At 37.8% G+C, this 19,852-nt stretch overlaps 1 protein-coding gene across 2 annotated transcripts in view; it reads left to right on the forward strand.

Moving 5' to 3' along the window:
• The window catches only part of Atf2 (activating transcription factor 2), a 74,385-nt gene extending 63,750 nt beyond the window's left edge, over positions 1 to 10,635 (forward strand). Inside the window, exons 11-12 of one of the 2 annotated variants that reach the window (XM_051184458.1) lie at positions 3,287 to 3,392; positions 8,025 to 10,635. In XM_051184458.1, the coding sequence (XP_051040415.1) occupies positions 3,287 to 3,392; positions 8,025 to 8,251 (333 nt within the window). In that variant the 3' untranslated portion in view covers positions 8,252 to 10,635. Of the gene's footprint in view, positions 1 to 3,286; positions 3,401 to 8,024 lie in introns of those variants that run through there. The other variant, XM_051184457.1, reaches the window with a different exon arrangement.
• Positions 10,636 to 19,852: the final 9,217 nt, after the last annotated feature.

Raw genomic sequence — 19,852 nt, forward strand, 5'->3', positions numbered from 1 at the left:
TTTCCAGTTTTAAGTGAATTTGAATCTTCCTGTAGAAACACAACTAATAGTAAGAGGGACACTTGTTTCTTCCTTAAACCTATCTGCAGACTCCCTCAAATATAATTATTTAAATGCTTAGGAAACTGTTTCTTACCATCCTGTACAGCACTTACCCAAACTAAATTTTATAACAAATTTTCATATGTGAGACAGTCATCCTTAAAAGCCTTCACTGAGTTTTGCATATTGATTTGGTTATTTTAGAACAAATAGATTGTCATTTACAAAACTTACTTTTAAAGATCTAATTTTAATAACTTGAAAAATAGATTAATAATGACTTATAAACTCCATATATATACTAGAATTTAGTAAATATTATCATCATGGCAAATGAATTTTACTCAAAAACTTCTACAGTTTTTTAAGAATAAAAGTAATTTTGTTTAAAATAAAATGAAACAGGTTATGCATATTTATACATAGACGACAAAATTATTCGTTGGCAGACTTGTTAGAATATTAATTACTATTATTTATATTTTCAGGTATTCATGTTAACTAAGTGATTTAAATTACCTTTTCATTCTTAATTTTAAAAAAAAAACTTTTATTATTTTTTTACTTTTCTCTCTCCCCTTTCCTCCTTCCAAAGCCATAATGTACTCCTCACTTTCCTTCAAATTCATGGCCTCTTTATTTTCAACAAATTGTTACTGCATATATATGTTCCTAAATATAACCTGTTGAGTCTATGTAATGCTATACCTGTATGTATGTTTTTGAGGATGAGTCTTTGATTCTGGACAAACAATTGGTATGTTCTTTCCCTTAGGAACACCATCTCTCCCATTCCCAGTTTTCTTCAGTTGCTTGTAGTCGTTCTTTGTGTAGAGTTGAGGCCTCAGGGGCTTTTTCAGTTTAGCATGTTCATTGGTGTCATTCTTGTTTAGCTAACATTTAGACAGTCATCTTGGTGAGACTTTATGGGTGAGAGGGGATTAGGGAGGGAAATGGGAAAAGGGAGGGACTCCTTTGGGAGAGGCAGGGAGGTAAATACAGAAGAGGTGTTGGGGGAAGGGAATAAAGGAGAATAGCAGTATTCAAGTGATCTGATATGGCAAGTGGGAGGGAGGTCAGTACAAAAGAGAGGTGGGTAAAATAACAATAAGGATGTCTGGAAAAGCCACCTGGAATTAAACTATTAACTATTTCAAAAAAAAATAACCTTCCAAAAACTACTCTGTGTATGAATAGCTTTTGTTTGTTTGTTTGTTTTTATATACGTACAGTTTTAATGAACCTTTCTCATCTGGGTGAACAAAACTTCCTCTAAGAGTTAAAGACCATAGCAACATTGCCAATACCAGACTTGAGATACCATCTTTTTAGTTGATGTCCAGGGCTTTCCAAGAGACTCACAAAACATAGTCTATTGCTGTTGCCTTGGTCATACCCTCCCCCCAAGAGGTGGAAGGTAAATTCCTATCACTAAGACACTGAACTTGAAAACTAGGACCCAGAGACCCCTGAGCTGGAACTGACCTAAATGCTGCTTCCCTGAAGACTGATTCTCACGGAACCAGTAGGTGCCACACATGCTTCCAAAAAAGGAAAGCGGTCGACAGTCTTAACCCAGCTATGACACCTAGAAACCACATCAATGATCAGCACAGCACAATAACTATGGTACAGTAGTGGCATACATACCTTGATGGTAACCAATAGCTCTAATTGGATTTAAGACCCATTTAACAATGGGGAGACCATGTCTGGTACTGGAAAACCTAGTTACTTACTCAGTGCTAGTGAAGTCATGTTTATTGGAGAAGAATCTGTAGCCACCTATTCTTTTTAAATTTTGATTGCATTGTTGTTTTGACTATATATATTCGAGTCTGTGTGAGGGTGTTTGATCCCCTGGAACTGCAGGTGCTGGGAATTGAACTCTAATCATCTGGAAGAGCAGCCGGTGCTCTTAACTATTGAGACATCACTCCAGCCCCCCTACCTATTCTTAAATACAATATTCAAATGTACTTTAACCTTTTACTGTTTAGGGTTATACTAGCATAAAGTTTTTTTCTGTGCTTTAGTACATTGTTGCCAGTGTTGAAGGGGTGTGGAAAACTATTTGCACATACTCACTTTTTAGATTGCTTAACTTTTGTTCTCATGATTTTATTTTTGTCATCAGTCACTTAGGAAGGTCTAATAAGACAAATCTGCTAAAGTAGTTCACATCCAGCTTTCTGGTTTAAGAGGTGGAGTAGAGGCAGGGTTTGGTGGTACACATTTAATAGTAATCCCAGCACTCAGGACTAAGGCAGGAGGATTGCTGTGGTTTAGAGGCCAGCCTGGGATGCAGTGAACCCTGTCTCAAAAAGAGAGGTGTTGGTGGATTATGTACCTGCAGTTTTATGTATGCCAGTGTGCAAAATATTAATACTTTGGTGTTCATGGGTAAAACCTAGATGATTAGAGTAATGTAAATCCAGATAAGAAGAAACATTTGTAATGAATTTTTAATGCTAATTTATTAAATCCATAGTATTTCTAAGTCATGAGTGTTGGTAAATGGTCACTAACTTTTGCTTTTAATATATGGGGCTGAACCAAAGGAATTAAATGGATTTGTTCAATTTTAAATTTTGATGTAGAACTTGGTAAATTAATGCATCCTAAATAACAGCTGAAGTACTCATTCTGTTTTAAGGAATAAAACAGATTACAATGGACATAACATTTAAATTAGATATGTATGCCACAGGCAACAAATTCATTTAACAGTACATCCACTTTCATTGGTTCTGGTACCCCGCACAGTGCTCAACAATTAAGTTTAAAGATCCATGATTCTTGAATAAATGTAGTTTCTTTGTTTCTAAACTATACAAGCTTACTTAATTGCATTTCCAGGTTGAACTTTTCATTTTTAAAAAGTGAATGGAATTGTTTAAAATTCATCCTATTTATTGACATACCAAGTTTACAAATAATCAAAAGAGCACATAATATGTAAAGACCCTAAGTATCCTATAGTGTATAAGGGTTTTATGGCAATGGGGAGCTAGGATGCAGTTATGGTACTGATATGGTTTCAGCTCTTTAAACTAAAAGCTTAGTATAAATGCAAAGACACAAAACTGATGGATATTGATTACATTTATTTAAACAGCATATATCCCTTATTGTTCTGCCAAAAAGAACCAGTTTTCATACCTTCATCCTTACTTTGTTTAAATAGTAAAGTATGTTTTACCTAACGCTAACGCTGGTAAGGCATGAGTTGTTTCTTCTCCAGAGCGAAGTCACCCTGCTGAGGAATGAGGTGGCACAGCTGAAACAGCTTCTTCTGGCTCATAAAGATTGCCCTGTAACCGCCATGCAGAAGAAGTCTGGCTATCATGGTGAGTAATGTTCCATTACCAACTGCTGCAGGCGGTAACAGGGACACACTGCCAGAGTGAGCAGTGCTACCAGTGAAAAAGTGCAGGCTGCAGTTGCAGGTGTAGTACTCGGGATTAAATGTCAGGGTTTCTGCAAGGTTATTAGTCTGGGATACAAAGAAGAAAAGTTTTCCTGTTTTTAGATTTTCTCTAGGTATTAGTATGGATCATAAGTTGTTCGCTAAACATTTTAAAGTACACTGTTTACTATCAGTGATCCTTTATTGTGACAGGTTCACTTTGTTCATTCACCCATATACTCTCCGTTTATAGGATCCTACCCTATTGTTCTTTTTTAGATAATGTCAGCATTGGACAGTGTCTGTAAGGTTGTGAAGTTTTATGTGGTACTGTCACATTAGTCATAAAAATGATAAAACAGAACAGTATTGAAATTATTTGCTTATAAATTTTCTTCTAAATGTGCCCCCTCCCAATGAGATTCTCTGTTTCCAACTTTGTGGAGGTGAATTATGCTTTTTCCTTTCTCTAATGCCCCCCTCCTTCACAAGATACAGTGTTGGAACCAGCTGTTCCTCCTGAGTAAATAGCCAATTTTGGCCGTCACACACAAATTCATAACAAATAACAGAGCTGGGGATGCATTAGGCAACATTTATAATACATAACCCACGGCCTTTTGTTTTTATGATTTAGTAGTATTTCGGGTTATTTGTAAATGTGAAGATTGTTTCAACCATATGTATCCACTTCATTTTAATTTGCGATGTCAGTAATTCAAAAGAAGAAAACACTTTGTATTGGATGCAAACAGTTCCTCAGGTACTTACAATAAAACTTAATGGTTACCATCTTTACTTGTAGTCAGTTGTAAGCAGTTTTATCAAAATGAGCAATATTTTTTAATTTAAAAGATTCAGTAGCCGTAGCAACTCTCAGTTGCCATATGTATTTAGAATACTGATTTTTGTCTGTTTTGAGCATATAAATCTCTGTTATTTGATATCTAGTCATTTTGACAGGACAGTGAAACACATTGTGGATTAAATTGGCACCATGTAGAACTATGTTTAGGATTTGTATTAATAGTGATTGCTGTAGGGATCAGGCCATTACAGTTCCCATTTAACTTTACAGCATAATTTCCCATAGATGCTACTGAATTCAACATTATGCATACATGATTTTCTTCAGTAAGAAAGCTGCCTTGGATTTTGATGTAAAAGGAAATATATGAATGATTTTGTAAAAGTAGAAGGAAATTAACTCTTACATTGTATTTAATTGAAAATAATCTATAGTTTTAAAATCTTTTATTATTGGTTGGATAATCTCAACTATTTTAATTATTAGGCAGGCAATTTATGCTCAATAAATGCAAACCAATGTGGGATTTTTGTTTATTTGGTTTGGGGTTTTGGTTGGTTGGTTTTGGTTTTTTCGTTTTGTTTTTTGAGATAGAGTTTATGTAGCCTTGACTGTCCTGGAACTCACTCTGTAGATCTGGCTGGCCTTGAACTCAGAAATCTGTGTGCCTCTGCCTCTCAAATGCTAGGATTAAATGCATATACCACTATGCCTGGATTAAAAATCTATTTTAAATTTTGATACAAATTTGATTTCTCTCAGTAGTAAAGGTAATAGTAGAGATTAGGTAAATAGATCTTGAAGAAATAAATCCCACACTTTGAATGTAACACACAGAATTAGTCATAGTGAGCTATACTGCCAGCTAAAATTTTTAAAATATTTGTGAAAGAAAGCTGGGTTTAATGAAACTTAAAGTTATTACAAATCTCTCACATAAGGGTGGCAGTACTAGCAGTCATAAGGTCTCAGTTGAAACATTGCCTAACAGAGATTCAGCACTGAAAGTTCTCTACCACACCCTCAGAAGCCCCTCAGTTATGGAAAAACTGATTGTTAAATAATATGAAACCAGACTGACAAAAATCACAGTGCACTTTTAAGATTTATATTCATGATCTTATTGGTATGGTTTCATGTTCTCTAGATATTAGCATATATAATTTAAGTTATATTAATGTCTGTATAATTGTAACTAGAAGGAAGCTTCTTGAGCCCTAATTGAATATAGGCAAATTTTATTATTGAATATATGTATGAATATAGGTAGGGAACTTTATAGAGAATTGGATTGCCAGGCTTACAGGGTGGTTGAGCCTGCAAAGCATGTACTTTACAAACCTGACAACTGAGTCTGTCCCTGGCACCACATAAAAAACCCAGATGCAGTTGTTAAGCATCTATGGAGAAAGAGACAGGAGAACCATGTGGAAACTCAAAAGCCAGCTAGTCTGTGGTACACCCTGTTTTTCCAAGTTAGAAGGAGAGAACCAACTCCCCAAAAAATGTCCTCTGGCTTCCACACATTCAAACACATCAGAAAGGGAGAGGGCTTAAATTTGTACTGCTTCAAGATGTACTTTAGCCAATTCTGTGAACTTATAGAAAAGCTCTCCTTTAACTGTTTCATTTTGAGTCATTGTCTCCTATGTATTTTTATATCTTCTCATATTACCATTCAGCCTCCCTGTCTTGAGAGCTGATGTTTTTCTAGTACCTGGCATTGAAAGGGTTAGCTTGTTTTGATGAAGAAGAATAGTGAAATAAGAGCTTCTTGTTCTGTCCATTTGAACTGTTATTGCCAGTGTTTTCTTTAAACATGCGACTTTTACATTGGTGAAAGAATATGTTACAATATTCGTTGTTGCCCAAAGTATTTTTTTCTGATTCATACATGTTTGTTTGTTTGTTTGTTTGTTTGTTTGTTTTAAGATTTCTAGTTGAGGGTTTTGTGTGTGTGTGTGTATCTTGTTTTGTTTTTGTTTTGTAGTTTGAGGTCAGATTTGATTCAGGGAAACATCCAGCACATTATGGAAAAGATCGGAAGGATTTCATCTCACTAATATATTTTAAAATCTGTGTTTCAAAAATACATGGATTTGAGGTCGATCTATAGATTCTGTAAGAACTACTATATTTCAGAAAATGCTCAAAATGAGAAATTTTATTTATGCTCATTATACTTTCCAAGTATTTCTCCTTCTACAAGGTACCTACTGACTACCCTCTATGTGACAAATCATGGAGTAATTGTTCCATAAGGTCCACTGTCACTAGGCATCTGGCCCATCAGTAAATAGGCTAGTCTGCATTCTCACGTTTACTAGAAAGCCTGAGTACTTACTAAACACTTAAAACTTATTTTTAATGCCAGGTGAAACAAGTCACATGGAAAAGAACATCCAAGTTGGGCATGTCGCCACACACCTGTGATCTCAGAACATAGAAGGCTGAGGCAAGAGGATTGGCCATGAATTTAAGGCCATCCTGGGCCTCATAGTAAGACCTTTTTTCAAAATCTAAAAGAAAGAAGGAGAAACGAGAACAAGAACGTATCTAGTGTGATGGTATTTTACATTGTATACCAGCAAACAAAACCAAACTGTATCATTAGGGATTATATGCCACTGTGATAAATCCAGAAAGAGCAGATTAAAGAAATCCAAAGAGTGACTGCATGTGAAAATGAAAGAACAGTGTCATTGACAGTGTTCTCAATGAATATGAGTGCCAGGACCACACTCTGTGTGTTATTATTGTATCTAGAATTTAAAGATTTAGCAAATATCTGTCTCTGTTAAGTATCAATTTTCACTGATTAAAAAAGATGTAAGAAATTTGTTATTCGGGTCTAAACGTTGTATTTGTTCCCACAAATACTTAGAATGCCCTTTCCTGAATGTTCCTTCAGTATCCTAGGTCTTGTATGGGTGTGTGTTTGAATCCCAGTTAATTTGTATAGCCCTAACAGCTGGTGACATTTAGTCTTTGAATATTACTTATCCTCTTGTGTGTGTAGTGAATGAAAATTCAAGCAGGAAAAAAAAAATACAGTTCTGGTAAATACAGAGGGAATAATTGAAAATATAATTTGTAAAATTCATTTTGTTTATGCATGTGATTATAATTTTTTTTATTTTAATAAGAGTGACAGGTAGGCAAATAGACTAGTTTTGTCAAATGTGTTGTGCTGATTATATCTGAACAGCTATATTCCAAAAGCTTGCCTCATTTTGTTGTATTATACCAGAGCTTGCTCTGTAGCCCATGCTGACCTAGAATTCTGTAGCCTGGGTTGTTCTCAAACTTGCAGTTTTTCTGTCTGTGCCTCTCGGGAATCCTGGGATTATAGATGTATGGAAAGATGCTTCTTTTTTTTTTTTTTTTTTTTTTGCTGTTTTGTTTGTTACCTGACTGTCTTATTATGTGACCCAGATTGGCCTTGATCTCAGAGATCTGTCTGCTTCTATCTCCTGAATGCTGGGGTTAAATACATACCACGCCCACCTTGCTCTGCCTCATTTCTTTGAACCTGTCTAGCTAGTGTGATCCTGTAATCCACAGCTATTCCTTCATTTGGCCTCTTGCAGACACAGTTGCCTACTTCCTGTCAGGAGGCACTATTCAGTTTATTTCAGTTGTGCAGCTTGTCCCGAGTAACCAGTACTGTCAAACACCTTCCAGCTTTGTGTGGGACCTCAACTCAATAGGGCTCTCTTGTCAATACTTCTAAGAAAACAAATGATTTTTCTTTTTACCACTTAGCTGCAGATAAAGATGACAGTTCAGAAGACCTTTCCGTGCCAAGTAGCCCACATACAGAAGCAATCCAGCACAGCTCTGTCAGCACATCCAATGGAGTCAGCTCAACGTCAAAGGCAGAGGCTGTGGCCACATCTGTCCTCACCCAGATGGCGGACCAGAGCACAGAGCCTGCACTTTCCCAGATGGTCATGGCTCCTTCCTCCCAGCCCCAGCCCTCAGGAAGTTGATTAAAGACCCTCGGTGCAGCAGTTTTGGATACAGATTAGTGACTTCAAAGGGAAATCAAGGAAAGACCAGTTTGCATTTATGCGAAATCTGTGCTTGTAATTTTTTTTTTTACTTGAAGTTCTATTTGGCTCTAGAGTTGGTGTAGCAGATGATCAGACTGAACAAGTTTTTAGTCTCTGGAAGACTGATTTTGTTTTTTTGTTTTTTTTTTATAAATATTGTTAGATTTATTAATTTTTCTGTGCTCGATGTGTAAATTGTATCATAATTCATTGTGGTTTATTTCACTTTGGTTTAGTGGTGTTTTAATAAATGGGGTGTTAACTGAATCACTCTTCCCTCTTCCATGTCTTTGCCCGCCCCTTCCTTCACCCTGAGCTGTGATGGTAGTCTTGTTATCATTTATACCAAAGTTCTGCAGAGTCCCTATTGACTTTGTGATATGAACAAAGTTGTAAGGCACTAGGGAAGAAAAGACAAAAAGTTCCTTTTAATCTTTTTGCCTTTTATTTTGCACATTATGCAAAAGGAAGACTATTAGAAACACTTTTTTTTAAGTGAGTGAAAGTATGGTAAGGCATTTAGTGCTTCGTGCACATTCTTATACGAATCAAAGTCATTCGCCACCTGCAATGGTTTTAAGACTAAGTAGACAAAAATTTTGGAATCTTGAGCATTTCAAAAATGACTTGATTTTTTAAGTCTTAAATTCAGTATTTTAAACCTGTGTTCTTGAGGCTGAAAACTATGAAATTATATAATGTATGATACAGGGTTATCAGATGTCTAGTAATTTTTAAAATTTGCTCTTGTCATTTTGGGGTTTTTGTTTGGGTTTCTGTTGTTGAGTGTGTGCTTTTTGTTTGTTTGTTTTGTTTTGTTTTGCAGATTTCAGGTAACAAAGTGAGAAGTTTATGCATAATGAAGTATGATGTGATTGCCAGAAAAGCCTAAAATTACGACTTAGAAATCTAAGACTGTTTCCCCATTGTTGTACTTGTACTTGCGAGCTAACTTGTACCTATTCTTGTGAAAGCACTGTCATCTTTTAGTAGCCAATTTTGATAATGTTTCTCGTGGAAAAAAAAAATCAGTATCTATCTTTAGAACAATGTAATTCTAATGTGGGAATGTGAGTGAGAGAAAGTGAGTGTATGTGTGTATGTGTGTGTGTGTATGTGCATCTTCCAATAGTTTATGCCAGCAAATTTTGCTTGAATGTTTAACGATGCCTTCGGTGTGATGCTGGCAATAGATGACTGCAGTTTCAGATGCCATTACTGTGCAGGCTTGGATAACTAACATTCCATGATGTAGCTTGTTCTGATGAGATGATTGTAGTTACACTTTGCTCATTATCCAGTCATCTGTGGAATACTGAGTTTTCTAATGTGCCATTATCTATTTTTATTCTGCAGTTACGTTAAAAATACAGTACAATATTTTAAATAGACTAAATTGTTAAACATGAAAATTAAAAAAGTAGTAGATGTGTGTAAGAAAACTTTGTAAAATAGTTGAGTCCTACCCAGTAGCAACTTCTGGCATTAAAGCAGGATAAAATTCTGTAAATACCTGTAATGTGTTTATAATAAGTTGTGTAGTCTGTTCTGCATCCATACTACACTTTCACTATGGTCTCGGTGCCATCTCTTAATGAGACTGACATTTCCAAAGCCTGTGTGGAGTACCCTTGAGAGTTCAGGGGAATCCCTTTCCCACCTGCCTAAGTTCCAGACTGGGAAACATGCAAATTATATAAATGACATTTCAGGACTTTTAAGTATGAAGATAATAGGAATTTTATTACTTGGTTTATTAAAAATGAGAGCATTTTGGTTGCTGATTCTACTTGTGTCTATTACTTTCAACCATCTCATATTTAAAGTAATCAGTTTTAATCATGGTTTTTGTCATAGTTATGCTAAGGAGTTGATCTCAAAGGCACAAAACATGAATTCTCCAAGGAAGCTCTTTTCCTTGTAGATGGATAGGGTTGGTCAAAGCCTCCATGTCTCACTCTCTGCACCCTCACGTTTTTCTTTCATCTTCTGATTTGTGAAAGCTTCAGTTCTTTGGTAACAGATTCATGCAACTGTAAAGTAGAAGTACATAGATGTGAGAAATCATGTAACGGTTAATGAACTTTCCACGGTTGACAAAGCTCTCATTGTAAATCAGTCTGTACTCAGCAAATAAAAATTATAATTATTAGTTGTATAAACACAAAAATGTCCAGTTTGACCTCCAGGATGTCACACTACTTCTGTACCTAGCATTCTGAGTCCTTATATTTGCAATGTTACACAAACTGTACTATTTTCTTTTATGTACAGTTTGCATGACTAAACCATCAGAGAATAAATTCTATCTTTAAATTACATTTATCATTTGCTTGTTTTTATCTGTCTTTCATAAAGCCCCCAGCTTCAGGGCATTTAGTTTCCTGAGAGCCTGCAACTCTTTCCATTTCTATAATGCCGTTCATTCCCTCTGGAAGGCCCTTTAACCACTACAGGCATTGCTTCTGTTCTCTGTGCTCACTTGAGGTTCCATTCTCATGCAGTGGGTGTCCTTTTCACTTTATGTACCCAATCTGGAACTCCACTGAAACTTCAGCCATGAGCCCCACCTGTCATCTCCTAAGAAAATGTCTTAAAACCTACCCAACACTGAACCAGCCTTCCCTCACCTGCCCTTTATTCGGTCTTTTCATCAGTTGGCGACATCATAACTCTTTCAGCTCTTAAGCCAAAACAACCTTGTCATCATTGGTTCTTCATCCCACAGCCCGTGTCCAACCCACCAGTAAATGACATTTGCTCTCCCTTGGAATAATCCACAGTGTCACTTCTCATGATTGACACTGCTTTACCCAACTGGCTTTCATGGTTCTCTGAGATTATTGTTGTCTTGTGTCTCTTGACTTCCAACCCTGCTTACCATAACTCATCTACTCTCAAAATCTGTCACAGTCCCCCTATGGTAGACTGAATCACCTTGTCCTTCTCCCCAACCCACCCCTAAGACAGGGTTTCTCGTAGACCTGGCTAGCCTCAAACTCAAAGATCCTCCTGCCTCTGCCTCCTAAGTGCTGGGATTAAAGGCATGTGATAACCACTGCCTGGATGGATCCTATTTTCACTCAGAGTTTAACTCCTCAAAAACAGCTTATAGTCCATAGACTACAGGCCCTGTCATATCTCATTTCCTCACTGACCTCTTTTCCTGCAAAGTTTTCAGGAAGTGAACACCCAGTGCTCCTAGATGTCAGTGTTCTGAGCATTCTTAGAATTGTTCACTATCCCAATCCAAGTATCTCTAGAGTTCTAGAGGGTGCAGAAAATTAATGGGAAACAGTAAGTAATGAGGTAAGTGCTGAATGAAAACACTTGGGCCAATTTTCGAGACTTCGTTTGAGTAGCTTTTTTTTTTTCCTCGTAGAGGGTTATTTATTGGGGGAAGGGAGGGGAAGACTGCCTCTGGAGACAGGATGGGGATTGGAGGAAGACAGAGTTGAGTGTCATTTTAATAATAGTTGTCCAACTGAAGCAGTCTGAGAACATGTAATGAATTGTTGAGCTAGTTTGAATATACCCACTCTGCCAGTGTGGTGTTAGATAACATGCTTTGTGGGACAAACTGATGTACATATGTATCTCATTTTGTTGCACAATAAATGTACTGCATTTTTACCAATTGAAGGTTATTCCAATCTCATTTAAGTAAATGCCATCACCATTTTTAAAATTATTTTTAATTGTAATTAAAAATAGATTTTTTTATACAATATTCTAATTACCTCTCCCAGGTCCTCCCTACCTCCCCACCCACCCAAGTCCACAACCTTTCTCTCATTAGAAAATAAACAGGCACCTAAAAAAAAAACATTAATGATAAAGACAAACAGGAAAAAAAAAAAAAGGAACCAGCCAGGTGGTGATGATGCATCTTTATTCCCAACATTCTAGAGGCAGATCCCTGTGAGTTCAAGACCACCCTGGTCTACAGAACAAGCTCTAAAGCTAAAGAGAAACCCTGTCTTGAAAAACCAAAAAAAAAAAAAAAAAAAAAAAAAGCCAAGAAATAAACTCACACAGAAATTCCATAAAAACAACCCAAAACATAGAAACAGAAATATCTAACCTGTACGGCTTTTAAAAATAAATAAATGCCCAGACAATGCATTCTGAGACAATGCTCAGCATGGGCCCTCCCCTGAAGCATTTTTCAACAGCCTTCTTCTAAAGGTTATTAGAATTTTTAAGAATGAATAATGTGTGTATGTTGTTTTATTAGGCAGTGTCTTTGCACATTAACAGGCTATTAACCAGCAGAGACATAACTTTCCCATATGAAGGAGAGACCCAGAATTTTTTTTACTGTCCTGCAGTGATCGGGAAAACAAACCCACTGTATCTCCAAGCTGTGTTTGTTTTTCTCTATTGAGAAGATTTTCTCTAATTTTCAGTAAATGAGGGATATTTTTGAAATTTCAGATTTGTGTTTCCTTGACTACAGAGGACAGGAAATATAAATGCTAGTTAGTATTAAAAGTTGCCGAGTTCCACATTCATGAAGCTTAGTTTAATGCTAGGTACTTTGGAAATATAGGAGAACCCCCTTTACTCCCAGGACTTAGAACTTCCAACTTTGGTAAACTTACATGCAACCACACTACCTAGAGAACATAGTTACCTAAAACAACACTTTAAAGATACTTTGAAGGAATAATCTTTAAAGCTGACATTTCTATATTACACAGAGTTAGACCATTTTTGACAACAGTTGTGAAAAAAATCAGATCTTTAAATACAAATGAACTTTATCCATAGCTACTCCATATGTTTCCCTGTGTGCTTTTAAAGTACAGTGGGACTTTTCCAGTTAGCAGCACTGTAAACTGAGGGGGGAGGTTTTTAGAGAGAGCATCCTTTTTGTGTGGGCAAAGAAGTAGAGAATAGACTCCTTTATAAAGAAATGTTTCAACTCATTAAGTAAATTTGGTACGCAATTTACATCTACTGTCACAAAATATGTAGCCAGTGGAAATGTCACTGGTGGTCAGGGCATGAGCCAGGTGTTTCCAGGTTCTTGGCCTCTTAGCCAAAGAATAAAAGCCATACCAATTTGCAAAAGAAGCAAGATAATTTTATTTGGAACAAAGTTGTTCAGATAAAGGGGTACACTGTCAAGTTTGATAGTAGGCCATAGGAGTTAGGGTCTTGCAGGGGAGGGGCTGGTTTCTAAGAACTGGTTTGGATGGTTTTCTGTGATAGTGTTGGACTCACCTTCTGGAACCATAAGCCCCCCGAAAGCCCTTTCTTCCTCAAGTTGTTTTGCTCATGGTGTTTTATCACAGCAATTGAAAAGTTCTAATACAGAGGGGTTCAAAGTGGAAAGGAAATAGGCTGGAAAGTACATTATTATCAGAGGGCGTGGGGTGCATTACCCCAAAGCAACTTTGGATCCCAAGCTAAACACTCCCTCCTATGCTTGTGTGCTTCAAAAAACAAAAATTAGCTATGTGTGTAAAATACACACCATGTAACACTTGAACCTACAGTTTGAAAAAATGCACATTGCTTTATTCTGATATTGCAGTCCAGAGCACCAACTCAAAGGTTATTATTTTTAACTACACATTTCAATCAACAGGCTCTACGGGTTCTATATTGTAATAGGCCAAAACCTTACATGGTTTTGTCTCCAGTCAACAAAAGTGGCTTTCTGAGGATATTGTTCTCATTTCCATCACGGCATCATTGCAAGACCCTCAAGAAGACGCCTTACCTATCTTCTGCTTAGATTTCACACTTAAGGCATCAATCCATGTGACAGAATTTTAAAAATTATCTTTCTGGTTTTACGATGCACTATCTCAATTATTTGGGAATGTATTTCTAACTCTGTCAAAATGTTGGTTTATTTGATTCACTTAGCACTTAGTTTTTGTGGGGTTTGCTTTCTGTGAACGTGCACAAATGAGAACGTCCCCCAAATGAGCTCTTGTGAAAGCTATTTTGGCTCCCTTTAAAAAGCATGTTCTTTAAAAAAAGAGAAAAAAAAAAAAGTTGCTCTTTCCCAAAGGCCATCCCTGTCTTAGAGCTTCTGTTGTGATGAAACATTGTGACCAAAAACAACCTGGGGAGAAAAGGAAGCTTCACTTACACCTTATGGTCTATACAGAGTCATCAGTGTAGGAACTGATGCAGCGGCTATGACGGAGTGATGCTCACTGGCTTGTCCCCACCATGACTTGTTCAGCCTGCTTTCTGATAGCACCCAGGACCACTAGCCCAGGGGTGGCACCATCCACGGTGAACTGGGTCCTCCCATAGCATAATCAATAAAGTGCACCTACCGCAGTCTTGCCCACAGGCCAATCTGGTGAGGGTATTTTCTCAGTTGATGTTCCTCTTCCTAAATGACTCTAGCTTGCTTCAAGTTGGCATAAAACTGGCCAGTGCATCCTTATTTGGTGTGGATTACTTAGCAGGGTTTAGGAGGATAGCACTGTTCATTAGTAGTTTCCATAATGGACAACAAATACACTCTGTGATGCTTATGAGGAAATATTGTCTTCAGAAATAAATTCTGATTATTATCCATCCATACCTTGTTATCATTGGTTTGGCTTTCTTTACCAATGACTTTTTTTTAATCCATATGATTTAAATATATATGTAGGTAGACCATTTTGAGGGACCACGTTGTTAAAATTTATTACCATAGGGTCTAGTTAGCATCAATTGCAGTAAAATGATTTATGTATGACAGCATGGTTACTTTGGTCACTTAAAAGATTATTTAATGCCTACTTACTGACTTACTGAATGGTCTAAAGTCTGTAACATATCAATTGACTCAGCCAGTGCTTGGTAAGGGGTTTCTTTCCTAGCACATTGAGGCAGTCTGCTGACCCAAACAACCATGTCAAATAGACCAGTGTGCAGGTAGACCCTCAGGTCATTCTCATGGCACTGAAGTCTCATTCAAGTAGAACTGGCTGCACTGCTTCATGAACTAAAATGTATTTGTGACAAGACAGCATTCTGAAAATCAGATGTGTTTCCATTGTCGTTTTTATTGCTACATATCTTCCTTACCTGTAGACGTTTTCTGTGTGCCTCAATAGTCGTGAGTGGTTTTTTAAAATGGTATTGATCAATAATTCAACAGCTTGAATAAAGGAGAGTTGTATGTTTACTGTGGCTATCTAGAAGCACATTGGCATGTAAAATCCAAGTCATAATTTAAACATTTCACATCTTGCTTGAAGTACACACACACACACACACACACACACACACACACACACACACACACACGATCTCTTAGCACATTTAAAAAAACAGTTTATTTCACACAGGAAGGAACTTATGAGTTCACTGAGGCCATGGGAAAGATGTCTTTGGCTACTAAGGACCCAATGAGCCTCTGCTTTGTGCTTAAATATTGGATGCTGTTAGGACTACAATGTAAAAAAAGACCTGGGGCCATTTGGAAAGACATCATTTTGTTATGCCTATCAAGAAAATACATCCTAACAACTAACAAAAACAATTTGGTTTTTCAGATGATCTCTGGCAACCCAGGCTGGTCTTGAACTCACTGAGGATGACCTTGAATGCCTGATTCTCCTGTCTCCACTTCTCAAGTGTGATAGGTAACTACCACCAAGCTGTGTATATGCAGCACTGGCAATCAAATGCAGCCTTGTACATACTAAGTAAGTATTCTACCAACATAAGCTACAGTCCTAGCCTCAAAATGGGTTTTATGAAATTAAAAAAGTAAGAGATAAACCACATTCGATCTGGGATTCACTTAGGATTATGGATGGTATTAGGAAAAAGGAAATAAAAATGGGCAAAAGTTTCAACAAACATAAATGCTTTGTTCATGCTACAGTGAGGAGATAGGAGAAGCATGCTGGCAGTGAGAATTTGTTGTGAAATAACTCCTTCAGAAAACACAAGAATCTTAAAGCCAACAGCAAGTCATTATTCTTTGGCCAGAGGGCTACATAGGGACTTACCCAAATCCTGTAGCCTTACTGACCTTGGCTTTGTATGCACGAAAAACCATATCCTGATTGGCACATTTAAATTACCAAGAACAGGTAATGGTAAGAGGAGCAACAGACGACCCCCCCACTTCAAAAAAAAGCAAGCTTAGTACATTTAGGGACTTTCCCAGAAATACGGACTAAGAAGGACTATCAGTCTTTATTCTCATTTTGGCAGGTGTTGGAATCCATGTGTTGGGCTCTTAGGTCACAATGGTGCCTTGATGCCTCTAAGATGGGGTCAGCTGTGCTAGGGTCTGGGGCCGTTACAAAAAGAAGTTCCACCAATAAATTAGTACAAGAAATTTTATGGTTTGATTTAAAAAGTTTCTTCCATGGGAGGTGGTGGTGTATGTCTTTAATCCTAGCACTAGGGAAGCTGAGACAAGCAAATCTCTGTGAGTTTGAGGCCAGCATGATCTACAAAGTGAGTTCCAGGATCACCAGGACTGTTACACAAGGAAGCCCTGTCTCAAAAACAAAATAAAGCAATAACAACAAAAGAAACCTTTCCTCCTTTATCAGCCTTTCTTAGTAATAATATAATTCAAGAAAGTGTGAAGAAAACAACCAAGAAAAGTCAAAAGTAAAGTAGAAGGAAAGGTAATAAAAAATAACAATGGAATTTAATCATTTTCAAAATAAAGAAGAGGGCTGGAGAGATGGCTTAGGGGTTAACAGCACTCAGAGGTCCTGAGTCCCAACAACCACATGGCGGCTTACAACCATCTATAATGAGATCTGGTGCTCTCTTCTGGCCTACAGGCAATGCAGGCAGAATGCTGTATACAAAATAAATGAAGAAGAAACCAAGTATGGTGGCTCATACATACACATACAGTGTATTGGGTGACTTTGTGACATTGCTGATTGTGTTGGCATTCCCCAAGCATCACAAAATGAAACAGTTTAATCTCATGGAATTCCAGAAGGAGTTGGGGACACAGTCTAGATTGTCACAAGTGATCCACTCAGTGTGAACTGAGGAGTTAGTGAATTAGATAGCATGAGATGACAGCATGTGGACCTTATTTGATAGGTGAGTAAACCAGGAGGCAATAAAGATGGCTGTAGTCTGGGTGTGATGCTACAGGGACCCAGCTCTGTGCCACCCAACTCTTCACCCATGCTTCAGCATCACAAAATGTTGAGTATGCTGAGGAGTCATGAGGCAAAGGAGATGTGGGGCTTCCCTCTGCAGTCAACAGTCTAACCAGGATGATCCAGATTCTGGAGCAGCAGAGAGAAGTGGCTGAAGGAGTTATGAGAGGCTGCAGTGATGACTCAACAGGTAAGAGCACTTGCTCTTCCAGAGGACCCAGGTTCAATTCCCAGCTTACCACCATCTGTAACTCCAACCACAGGAAATCCAATATCTTTGCTGACCTCTGGGAGAGCCCTGTGTATGTGTGATGGACAGACATTCATGCAGGCAAAATATCCATACACATGAAAATGTTAAAATAAATAAAAATTTATTGTGTGAATGACTTTTGGGTGTCTGTTCTCTCCTTCTACCATGTGTCCCAGGGATACAACTTAGCTCTTTGGGCTCGGCAATAACACCTTTACCTGTTGAGCCATCACACCAGCCTGGAGAGGCTTTGGCCTCTCCCAGATCCTAAAATTTGTGTTTAGGGTAAATTTCATCAATATATTGGAATACAGAGTCTCTGAGTAATGAGCAGCCTAAAGATATTTCTTGCAGTGGCTGGAAAATCAGCTTATTGTCTGGATTCCTGGGAGTCGGTAGGGAAAAGATCCATTTGAAGGAGCCAGCATTCCCTTTGTGTCTTAGCTCTCTCCACAGGCGGGCACTGTCCGCCAAAGTGGAAGCAACAGAGGATCCTTACCTGAGGAAGCCACCGGTTTTGAACATCCAAAATCATGAACACAAATAATGCATGTCCTTTGTAAGTTACTTAATCTCATGTGTCCTGCTATCCATCAGAAAATGAGCTAGGACATAGGAAGAGTCAGGACTCCAACCCAGGCTGAACACGGGGAAAGGACGCTTTCTGCTAATGCATAAGATCCTGTTTTGCACCCGTGGTGAAACAAAACATTTATTTTCTCTAAATAGCTGCCTGATTAACTGAAAACACTTTGTTAAGTGATTCTTAATTAGGTGGCTTGGCTTTTAATGAAGGGTTCTTAGTAATGAACTCAAAGAACACATGGGAATGGTAGAAACGATGAGTCTTAAAAGACTAGTAAGCACCGTCAGCCTATAAAGAATGCAGGTTCAGTAATATCCCAGAGCCTACCACAGCCCTTTACATAATTGCCCTTCTTGTGGCACATGTGTGCAAACACTAATGGTGTTGGTGGTGGTGATGGTGATTGTGGTAGTGGTGATGGTGATTGTGGTAGTGGTGATGGTGATTGTGGTAGTGGTGGTGATAATGATGGTGGTGGTGATGATGGTGATGGTGGTGATGGTTATTATGGTGTAATTAATGGTGGTGGTGTTAACACTTTTAAGAAAGTTTAAGCATAAAACTTTTGTTTCAAAAGAATTATAAATTAAAAACGATTTCTCAGGCAGGCAAAGAGTCACATTTATGTCATGTGTCTGCTCTCTTTTATCATTTATTGCCCTGTTCTTAAAAGAAACTAACCACATTCGCATCCCCTTTCCTTTAGAGACAAGTTGAGCAGGATGTAGCACTTAGGCAAAGCAAAGTTTTCATTTGTCCTGTAGCTGGTCTGGAAAATTGATATTAGCCAAGAAATAAACACTATAAACAGCATGCAGCTGGCAAAGCATTTACCTTTCAACATAGCTCATCTCAAATTGGAGTCAAAAGAAAAAGTAATTGAGCAAGACACCACATGGTAGTATTTGAAAATTCTTTAAAAGTGAAGAAAGCATTAGCTCTTGGTAGGAACCTGGGGGTCTGTTCAATATCAATTTATTTTATTAGGTTGCTATAGTAGTAGAGTATCAAAATTCTAAAGGGCTCAGTTTACTGGTTTGTTGTTTAGGAGGTGGCTGTGATTGTAAATAGCTGGACAGATGTAATCCTGAGGCACAAATGGTCACTGCACTCCCTTATGTCTCTTCCAGGTCAGTGAGTGGAGCTATGTTAGTTTCATGTCTGCTGGGGTTCCAAAACACCCCAACAAAAAACAACTTAGGGAAGAAAGCATTTGAAAGGTCTAGTTTGTAATTCCAGGTTATGGTCCATCATAGCAGGAAGCCAGGCATCAGGACATCAAGTTATTAAAATATCAAGTTACATCCACAATTAAAAACACACAGAAACAAATGCCTGTTTATTCCTCAGCTGCCTCTCCCCACTGTCATACAAACCAAGACCCAAACCCAGAGAAAGGTGCCTCGCCCAGTGTCCTGGGTCTTCCCTCATCATTAAAGGGATCAAAACTATCTCCCAGGGATGCATCTACAGGCCAGCCTGCTCTAGACAAGCCCTCCCTGAGACCCCGCCCATGTGATCCTAGAATCTGTCAGGTTGATAATTAAACTAAACGCCACAGTAGTTAATGAGAGTTGTGCAGGCTCTAT

The sequence above is a fragment of the Phodopus roborovskii genome, unplaced genomic scaffold (assembly GCF_943737965.1).
Source record: "Phodopus roborovskii unplaced genomic scaffold, PHOROB, whole genome shotgun sequence".
NCBI lineage: Eukaryota > Metazoa > Chordata > Mammalia > Rodentia > Cricetidae > Phodopus > Phodopus roborovskii.